This window comes from Scardinius erythrophthalmus (assembly GCF_964197995.2).
Source record: "Scardinius erythrophthalmus genome assembly, chromosome: 3".
Lineage (NCBI taxonomy): Eukaryota > Metazoa > Chordata > Actinopteri > Cypriniformes > Leuciscidae > Scardinius > Scardinius erythrophthalmus.
In genome coordinates, this window is record NC_138223.1 from 40,894,989 (window position 1) to 40,906,307 (window position 11,319).

The 11,319-nt window shown below is 35.2% G+C and overlaps 1 protein-coding gene across 3 annotated transcripts in view; it reads right to left on the minus strand.

The window, feature by feature from the left end:
* The window catches only part of kif16ba (kinesin family member 16Ba), a 29,542-nt gene extending 23,157 nt beyond the window's left edge, over positions 1-6,385 (minus strand). For all 3 annotated transcript variants that reach the window (XM_081361940.1, XM_081361939.1, XM_081361938.1), the window contains exons 1-6: positions 6,040-6,385; positions 3,348-3,417; positions 3,157-3,270; positions 2,164-2,280; positions 1,926-2,023; positions 899-1,008 (exon numbers count right to left, since the gene is read on the minus strand). In XM_081361940.1, the coding sequence (XP_081218066.1) occupies positions 899-1,008; positions 1,926-2,023; positions 2,164-2,280; positions 3,157-3,270; positions 3,348-3,417; positions 6,040-6,086 (556 nt within the window). In that variant the 5' untranslated portion in view covers positions 6,087-6,385. The remainder of the gene's footprint in view (positions 1-898; positions 1,009-1,925; positions 2,024-2,163; positions 2,281-3,156; positions 3,271-3,347; positions 3,418-6,039) is intronic.
* Between the last annotated feature and the right edge of the window lie 4,934 nt (positions 6,386-11,319).

Below are 11,319 nucleotides of genomic sequence, written 5' to 3' on the forward strand. Positions count from 1 at the left end.
TATTTACATAATATTGCAATATTTACATAATATTATAATATTTACTCAATGTTTACTTAATACTGCTAAATTTAAGAAATATTTACTCAATATTGAAAAATGTACTCAATGTTTACTTGATATTGCAAAATTTTATAAATATTTACTCACCATTTACAAGATAATGCAATATTTACATAATATTTCAATATTTACTTAATTTTATAATATTTACTCAGTGTTTACTTAATACTGCAAAATTTAAGAAATATTTACTCAATATTTACATGATAATGCAACATTTCCTTAGTTTATGCAGTTTACATAATACTGCAATATTCACTCAAAAGTTTACATGACATTGCAATATTTACTCAATATTTAAATACTATTGCAACATTGACTCAATGTTTACTCAGTTTTTACTTAATATTGCAATATTTACATGTTCACATGATACTGCAATATTTACAAAACATTTATTTAATTTTCTTAAAATTCTCTCAAAATCACAATATATACTTATGATATATATATATATATTGCAATATTTTCTCAATATTTACTATTTACTTAATATGTTCTTAAAATTCACTTACAATTGCAATTTATACTCATGTAATTTATATTGTGATACTTATACTCAATATTTATTTAATATTTACTTAAACTAGTACTTCAAGCAATGTTTACTTAAACACTACTAAAAGGCTACAAGGCTGTTTTGGTTAATGAGTTGTTTATATTAATGTTTAATTTTTTGGATTATAGGAGTGTTATCTATAACATATTCATTTTTGCTGTGACACTGAAATCAGTATGCAAATCGAAAAAACTATTGACTACTGAAATTTTACTATTGTAACTATTTGTATGATTTATGCATTGATTTGGTTAAGGTTTGAAGTCATGGTCTTACCTTCTACATAGGGTCCCTCTTTAGGATGCTCTCTAACTCTGAGGTTATACGTCTTAGCCATCTTTCTCCTTAACAAGTCCCGCACCCGTTCGTTGTAAATCTCCAAATAGCTTCCAGCATAACCAAAATATAAGAGTAAGAACAGGTTTTCTGTACGCAAACAGCAACTGGTCTTCACTTTAAAGACGTAAACATGAAGCGTCTCATTTCTGTGCTCCTAGCAGCACCAAAAGGAATTGCAATCTGTTTGTTTGAGTCAGTTGGGGTGGACACAACAACACTGGCTAAAACAATGAATGCATGAGTTGAGTTCGGGACAGTGGGCTGCTAGAAAACAGTCATATTTATGCTCTTCTGTTTGCTACCCTTAATGGTACACTTCACCTTTAAAGAGGACCTATTATGCTTTCTTACACTTTCAACTTTCTTTAGTGTGTAATGTTGCTGTTTGAGCATTAAAAAGGTCTGTGAAGTTACAAAGCATAAAGTCACTCCAAAAGGAGTTATTCTCTATATCAGTGCGCACTGTTTCTGAACTCTCTTCAGTCTTGAGTTTTCTTCCGGGATTGAACACGACACAATATTCCTCATTTAAACAATTCCCGCCCAAGGTATTTGCAAATAAAGAGACTTGGTTGAGTTAGTTAGTAGTGTGTTGAAACTCGCAGTTATGGTGAGGGACGTTACACATCACAAAAATGCTCGAAGTGGTTGACCAATCACAACACACTGGTCCAGTGACCAATCAGAGCACAGTGTGCTTTCAGAAGGAGGGGCTTCATAGAGACAGGAACTAAACAGAGCGTTACTGACAGACTGGGAAGAGAGGTGCTGCAACAATGTGAAATATATGAAAAAGAATGTGTTTTTTGAACATTCAAGCATGAAAACCTATTCTAGTAGACACCAAACCCTAAATCAAGACTGTGTAAAAGGGCATAATAGGACCTCTTTAATCTGTGTCTGTAAGAGTGGCTGTTTAACTATCATGTTTTAGCGCAGGATTTTCATACATAACTCAACTTACCTGACTTCTGTGCGGAAAGAGGCTTCATCTCTCCGAGTCATTCCTGAAATCCGGCTGAATAATCCTTCACAGATCCGTGGGATCAGCCCGACGTCACCCTACGGCACAGCAAGTCAGGATTCAGAGCCAATATTACACATTCTACCAGCAGTCGAGGGTGATAAATCAACAGCCTGAGAGATTTACTAAAGCATGTTTGAAATGACAAAACCTAAAAAGAAAAGAGCTTAAAGCTTACAGGCATGCCCATCATGGTGTGCGACTTCCCCGATCCCGTCTGGCCGTAAGCAAAGATGCAGGCATTATATCCTTCAAATGCTGCCTTCAACACATCAGTGCCTAGATCCTTAAACACCTGAAAACACACGTATATCACGCCTGTGACATTACAGTAACCAAATAAGCTCAAATCTAATCATAAAGTCAAGCTATGTTCTCAACTGTACTGTTGAGAATAATAACAGGGCATTTACAATTCCTTTACGGTCAGGATTTGTTTTAATCTGCATCTGGGAAACCAGCCATGAATACCAATGTTATAGTTTTTACTGTACAACACAACACCCAAGATTGTTGTCACAGAGTTACAAACCGTCCTGAACACAAACGCTAAGAGGATTAGCTCCTAATCAGATCTGATTATTTCATAATGCAGAAACAGTGTAGAACAAATTCATTCAAAAAGTCCTCTTTTGACCGGTGCTGGAGCTTTTAAATAAAACATCTATTGAGGAATTGATACCAATAATGCTTCTACAAAAATGCTCCAATTAGAGCTGGGCAAATTATAGAATATTCACAATATATTTGAATGAATTTGCATTGTGGTTATGATATTTATTCGGCCATTAAAGCGGCGCTTTGGCGATTTCTTTGCTGTTTTCTCGCTTTTTGCTCGCAGGTTTCTCTATAGAGCTCCCCCTACAGCTTCGGAATAGATATTTGACAACACTGTCGTAAAAAACGTATGTTTTCCCTTGTGTTTATATAGTGCAAACAGTGTGGAAAACATGCATTGATTATTCTAAACTTGATTTTACATTCAGTTTTTCGGTTGAAATGGTTTCTTTTTTATTAATTAATGAATTTGTTTTTAAATTATGCTTAAGCAATTTCAGGGCAAACGCATAAATATAAATCGCCCAGCCTGGACACTAATTGCTTGCGGTTAATTAACAAACTGGTGACTGCAAATGAAAATTTTCTACAGTCTGTTCATATTTCCACTGACCTTCTCCTGCGAGACAAAGCTGCCGCTTTTACCGTCCGACGAGTCGTAAGAATAATCATATGTGAAGGTCTTTGCTCTCTCTCTTACAGAGTCTCCAGTCACTCCATCTGGTATCTGCCAGAAAAACAACAGCACAATAATAAGCATAAAAATGATACTTTCTGTGGAACTCAATCATTTAGATACATTACTTTTAAGTTGGTGATGGTGGTCTTGTTGCCTTCCATTTCGATGATGCATTTGGCAGACAGGTCTTTCTCCCTGGGCCAAAAATCAATAATACATAAATAAAACATAGTTATGCACTTAATTTATTATTGACACAGTGTAAATCTGCACAGTGTAAAAAATGCATTTACTCTCGAGGGAGACGACTTAATTTAGACCAATCCACAGATCAAACCAGGTATCTGTTGTCAACTTGATGCTTTTATGAGCAGTTTAGGATGGAAAACAGAATATATAGGGTTAAAAAAAATCAGTCCACTAGATTTTTTGCTGGTTGAAAATGTTTTTCATTGCAAATTTTATTATCAGCACAACAATTAAAAGTAAAACATTTGAAAATAACAAAAATAAGTTTTCTTTTAAATAGACTAGTGAAATCACACCTAGCTAACCAGAAATTAGACTGCTAAATAAAATAACCAATATTTATAAATACTTCACAATTCATTACTGAGATACTAAACCCTCTGGTACTGTTCGCGTGTCGGTCAAAAAATGACAGATTATTATTTTATTTGAATGAAATGATTGCACTATATTTTTTATTTAATATTTTTAGTACTAAATTGTATTTATGCAATAGTTTACTGCAGATTTATTGCTGAAGTGAAAAAAGTTTTTCTTAAAAGTGAACTTCAAAGAAAGTTGTAATTTTTTTTTACATTTATTGTAACTGAAAAATGCACACAAATATCATTTTAAATTTTTATGATATATATTTTCCAATTCACTCTCTCATTCATTTCCAATGCGAATACATTTTTGACTGCAAACAAAAAAGTGTGACTATTTTTTCGAGACCATGATTTTTTTTTCACACAGCAATGCTAAAACCTTTACAAAGTTTTTGTTATTATTTTATTTGTGTATATATATAAAAATATATATAGTATTTACTACAGTATTTGTATATTATATTATTATAATATACTCTCAAATCGATGAATTGTGTCTAATCGCATCTAACATAAAAATGTATAAATATATAAAATGTGTGTGTGTATATACAGTGAGGAAAATAAGTATTTGAACACACTGCTATTTTGCAAGTTCTCCCACTTAGAAATCATGGAGGGGTCTGAAATTGTCATCGTAGGTGCATGTCCACTGTGAGAGACATAATCTAAAAAAAAAAATCCAGAAATCACAATGTATGATTTTTTAACTATTTATTTGTATGATACAGCTGCAAATAAGTATTTGAACACCTGTCAATCAGCTAGAATTCTGACCCTCAAAGACCTGTTAGTACTAACTCTTTTCAGGTCATTGACCAGCTCCTCCCGTGTAGTTCTGGGCTGATTTCTCACCTTTCTTAGGATCATTGAGACCCTACGAGGTGAGATCTTGCATGGAGCCCCAGTCCGAGGGAGATTGACAGTCATGTTTAGCTTCTTCCATTTTCTAATGATTGCTCCAACAGTGGACCTTTTTTCACCAAGCTGCTTGGCAATTTCCCCGTAGCCCTTTCCAGCCTTGTGGAGGTGTACAATTTTGTCTCTAGTGTCTTTGGACAGCTCTTTGGTCTTGGCCATGTTAGTAGTTGGATTCTTACTGATTGTATGGGGTGGACAGGTGTCTTTATGCAGCTAACGACCTCAAACAGGTGCATCTAATTTAGGATAATAAATGGAGTGGAGGTGGACATTTTAAAGGCAGACTAACAGGTCTTTGAGGGTCAGAATTCTAGCTGATAGACAGGTGTTCAAATACTTATTTGCAGCTGTATCATACAAATAAATAGTTAAAAAATCATATATTGTGATTTCTGGATTTTTTTTTTGATTATGTCTCTCACAGTGGACATGCACCTACGATGAAAATTTCAGACCCCTTCATGATTTCCAAGTGGGAGAACTTGCAAAATAGCAGGGTGTTCAAATACTTATTTTCCTCACTGTATATATATATATATATATATATATATATATATATACACAAAATGTACATACATACACATATATACACAAACTTTTATGTTAGATGCGATTAATCCATTTGAGAGCACTATAATTTACAAAAAATAAACAAAACAACAACAACAAACAACTTATAAGAGAACTGGGTAATTTTAATCTGCTTCACTTTATGATCTCTTTGGTTCTTTTAAATTACACTCGTGACAAATCACACCGATCAGCCTAATAAGACAACATATGTACATGCTGACTCTGAACGTGTCTATGACGCACACAGATGAGGTCAGAGTCACAGCGCAGCGGGAAACGTCCTCTCAGAGACAGTCAGGTTCGTATCTGGCCTGTGTCATGTACACTTCCCAATTTATTGTTTGAAAATTTATTTTATTGCCATGCTCTACCTCGAGTTTCTTATCCTTTCTTCTCTTTTTTTGTTATATATGTATCTCCCTTTGTAAAAAAAAAGAAAAAAAAGAAAAAAAGTACACTTCCCAATGGACAAAAAGAATCATTTTAATAATAAAAATTGAAATAAATAATTGAACAGAATATTAATCATTTATTTATATTATTAATGCTAATGATAATAATAAATACAGCTCACTCATTTTTAGGTGGATTTATTATCTGTGCTTTACTACTGTCATGCATTTCACTCCGCAGCTGTTGCGACATTCACTCGGACATGTTTATGTGCAGGTTTATTAGTTTATTAGTGTGTCTGACACCCACTCACCGTCTGTTCATGGGCCGGACCCGCACTGCCACCCGAACCGATGCCATGACACATCCCTGAGGACCAGAACCACCACACACACTCACTTCAGTCACTTCATGGGTCACTGACACACACTACTGTAACCGGCTCCGGGTGATGGGACGCGTAAAAACAGATCAGTCTGTCCGTGAGAGGAGCCGATGACTATCCTCTAGTATTCACTCAACTGCCATCATGTAAAAAAGCGTATTTGTCCAGGACGCTGTTGTTTCGCTCGTATTATTTTCCCGGAGTGATTCACAACGTCCTGCTCTTTGCTGGCTGTAGGGCAGAACACATATCAGACGCGATACTGCCACCCGCCGGCCTGGAGTTATCATGGCTAACCGGGAACAATAACACATGGGCCGCGTCCGAAAACCTAGGCTGCTGACTTGTTCCCTCGCTGCCTTATCAGGCAGTGACTTTGCAGGCAGCGTTTGCGCATGAAGGTGCCTCACGAAACTGATTTCGAGCAGTAATTTCTCGCTAGTAATGACATAATCTTGGTCAAAAATGTACATTTAGCGTACACATATTGACCAGTGACCACCAACCACAGCTTTCGGACGCCATCTTTGTGATGTGAAGCTAAGCTAACATTGGATTGGGACGTGCCTTGATGCCCAATTGTTAGGTGCAAAAAACCAAACAAAAAAAAAAGCCAAATTTTCCGAGTCCTCTACATAAATAAATACATAACAATGGGGATGTGGATTTGTTTTATTAATTAATTTATATTTTCATGATTATGATGATGAAGATCTGCTTTTGTCTATATGGTCATATGCTATTTTAATCTTCCCTGCTCTAGTCTATTCTACTTTAGTCTTTACATGTTAGCATTTAATCCAATAATAACAGTGTGTTCATAAGTTAGGTCGTGGACCTTCATGTAATTAGACCAATAACAACCTTAACCTGATTTATCTAATCTATGATTTATGCCAAGTCAGGTCACATCATCTAGTTAATGTTGAAATTATTTTATAACATTATACCTTCACTGAACCCCAGGCTGAAAACTTTAATTCTATTCTATTCTATTCTATTCTATTCTATTCTATTCTATTCTATTCTATTCTATTCTATTTCATTCTATTCTATTCTATTCTAAAACCTCTAAGTGAGATCAAACAAGCAGGTTGTCTCTTTTCTCTAACTGTATTCACTGAGGTCACAATGTGGGGCATTAGATTATAGCAACTCATAGTGAATAAGATATTTTACACATTTTGAATACACAATCACTAATGAATTATATATGTATTTATCAATGTTGTTATTGTTAACTAATACTATTAAAATTAGTTTTCCTTATTGAAACAAAGCTGCAATAAAATAAAATATAAATACTATAAGAAACCCCCAAATAAACGTGTACATTTGAAGTACTTAAAATACTAAAACTGTAATAAAAATAAAGCCAAATATGACAAAAATGTAAATGTCAAAAGCACATAACAAAATTATTAAAACTTAAACTAAAATGAAGATTAAAAATAAAAGCTGATTCAAAATATTAATACTACAACAGTATTATATAATATAATGCTATAATATGAATAATGCTAAAATAATACTAGTTTTTAATCTATCAAGACGTATCAATAAGGACAGACAAAAAATAATGATATTATTAAATGTTTTTATTATCTAAATTGCAAATTAAACATTAACTTTACAAATGAATTCTTTAGTTATGGGTCTCTCTAGACGTTACATTCAGAAGAAAAAATAATTTGTGCAATTGTAGTGAAACATGTTGTTGCTTCTCCCGCTGACCGTCCACAGGAATGATGCTTCCTCGGATGCCATCCTGAATCCATTCATGCTGTCCCGGGGCTTAAACTTAAACAACATGATGATAATATCAGCTCTGTTCGTTGTTATATTCTTCAGCAGCACTGACAGCGCCAGCAGACACTCTTAACATCAGCTCACACACACATGAACTGACTCTACTGAGTTATAAGGCAATTCCATTATGAGCCATTAGAGATGAAGTGCTCCGAGTCCTGCACAACTGTTCTTCAGTTTTTTAAAGTGCCCATTCGCTGATCCTGTATATTTTTCCCACAGTTCATAGCCAGTGTCGCTACAGCGTAAGTGGAGAGGATGACAATGGTGGAGCCCACAAAATGTGAGGAGGCCCCGCGAACCGGGACCTTTAGGGCTCTCCGTGGTACGGATGCTTCTGCGCGAGGTAACGTGTGCGACACAGAGTCCATGATTCCCGTCAGATCACCTATAGCTCTTCCTTCGGGAGAGTTAAAGGTACAGAAGTTGAAGTAGCGAGGATAACTGGTGTGATATCAGTCAAGTGTCAGGCTCCACTGAGACACACGTCCATTCATGAGGTCTGTGTCCTTTCGATCCGTTCCTTCCTTTATAATCCTCGCACCATCCCGCCCTCATGACACAAACCAAATCCCTAAATTAGTCTGTGCGTCAATGGGATGTGGCACAGATAGCCCAACAGAGGTCAGCTAAACCGGGATCGCACAGTCAGACACGTCTGAGTTTAATTCTTTTAAAGGAGGCTCTGTAATACAGAGAAGGGATTTGAGCGACGGGAAGTCTCACACTAACACTATTAAGGGGCTTTCGCACCGGGCAGTCATAGGAACTAAAGTTATAGGAACTAAAGTTATAGGTCCCCCAAGGACAAACTTTTACCCTAGGGCCATTTTCCTGGTTGCATTCGCACTGACAGTAGTAAGCTGGCCAATAGTGATGCCATTCAAGCAAGACATTCGACAACTCCATAGCGTAAAGGTCCATCATCGCTGTTTTCCATGTTGGTGGAGTAAGGATATGTACACTGTGCTTTTACACTGCATTTTAATAACGGCAGGTGCTGTTTCGTATGGCATTCGTTCGACCAATCAGCGTGCATCTGCATCACTGGTAGCTTCTATTGTGTTGGGCTAAACACTACTCTGAAGCAGGAGCTAATTTAGTACCCCCAAAAGGCAATCCTATAACTACAATCATTCCCAGTTTCTGTGGTGTGAACATGCCAAAAAGTAGTTATGGGAACTGTGAAAACTGCGAAAGTTCATTTAGTCTAAGAAGAATGTGACAGAGGAAACCACTGACCCCCATTATAGGGGACCTATTATGCCCCTTTTTTTCACAAGATGTAATATAAGTCTCTAGTTTCCCAGAATGTGTCTGTGAAGTTTCAGCTCAAAATACCGTCACAGATAAATTTGCCAGGATTTGGGTGTGAGCAAAAACACACTGTTCTTGTGTGTGTCCCTTTAAATGCAAATGAGCTGCTGCTCCTTTCCAGAAGAGGGCGGAGCCTTTACAGCTTGACGACAACAAAACTGGTGAATCTCTCGCAGCCTGAAAGTCAGAAATCGTCAGTAGCGGTGTTCAGCATTACATGTTTGAACTGGAGTCGGAAACTGATGGAGAGACTCAGGAAGAAGTTACAACTTTTAGATGCAATAACTAAACAAAAACAATTTCTTCATGCCTTAAAATAGCTTGAATGTAACTACACTCTTGAGTATATGCGGTTCTATGAATATGCTAATTAGCCCCGCCTCCACTCACTCACACCAGCTCAGAGATCCATTCGTTGACAATCACGCGTTGATCTGATTGGTTTCAAGGTAGTTTGTGACGTCAGAAACACCAGCGATTTCAAACCGTGTCTTTGTTTCACTGCAGTTTTAATGAGAAAATACTCAGCAATGGTGTCGACTTATGAATTTACATATGGTTTGTCCTCAAGCATATTAAAAACACCACATAGACATATAAACAACATTAAAAGCTGGATTTTCACCACAGGGGGACTTTAATGATTTATGGGGATTATAAAAAAAGGAGTGGGTGGATTTTTACCATTATAGGCTGGTTGTTTACACACACTGTGGACACACATCTGTGTTCAAACACCTAATAAAAGTGAATTTTGCATAACAGGTCCCTTTAAACAAATCAAAGCTATTATGATATTTGTCAAGACCACAGCCTTGCACACTCTGGACATCTGAATTGTAAAAAAGTTTGCATGTATGCTGGATGCCTTTCTTTCTGGTTCTATTTAAAAAGAAATTAAAATATAAAACAAGATTTTTAATATTAAAGTTGTATAAAGTAGAAACATACAAATAAATAACAATGCAAATTTAATTTTTTTATATTATATATGTTTTTCTGATATGCATTCTGGCATGCTTTTTAAACAGCATTGAAGGACTTCAAAAGGAAATAAATAAGCTTAAAATAAATAAATAAGAAGTAAACAGTAAATAAGTAAAATAAATAAATAGGCACAATATATAAACTTCATGATGTGGCAATTTACTAATAATAAACATGTATAATATTTTTCTACTAAACAAATTTGTTAGCTGATCCATTTAAAAAAAGTAAAAAAAAAAATTGAAATAGAAAGTAAATAGTAAAAAAACAAAACAAATTATGAAAAATAAATAGATAAATAAATGCTAAAATAATACAACTGGAAAAAATCATACATTCATGCATAGGAAAAAAATTCACGCATAATTTAAAAAAGATTCTACAAAACTATTTGCATGCATTCAATCAAGTTTCTAATCTTTTGTCGGTAACACTTTACAATAAGCTTCATTAGTTATCATTAGTTAATGTATTTACTAACATGAACTAACAATGAGTGATACATTTGTTACAGTATTTATTCATCTTTGTTAATGTTTATAAAAAAATCAGCTGTTTTCATGTTAGTTCACGGTGCATTAACTAATGTTAACAAATACAACCTTTGATTTTAATAATATGTTGAAATGAATATTAACTAACATTAATAAATGCTGTAGAAGTGCAGTTCATTATTAGTTTATGTTAACTAAGGGAGTTAACATTAGTGTACACAAGAGTAAACCTTATTGTAAAGTGTTACACTTTTGTCTTAGTGTATAGAATGTTATATATAAAGAATCTGACTCATCTAGAATCTTTAAACGCTTCATGATCTGACTGAGGACATTAACAGGGGACGTCAGTCAAGGCCGTGCTGCTGTAAATAATCAGGTGACCCAGGAAACACACCTGTCCCCATTAAACCCTTAATCCTGTTTGTCGTCTGATGTACTGAGACCCGCTTTTCACATCAGTAGTACTAATTGGATAACTGCCCCCCCCCCCCCATCACTCTTAGCAGTGCATTATGATGACATATTTTTGACTATAGTAAATGAGGATGGGAATGTTAATGGAGTATTACTGCTGCATCTACAATTCATATACATCAAA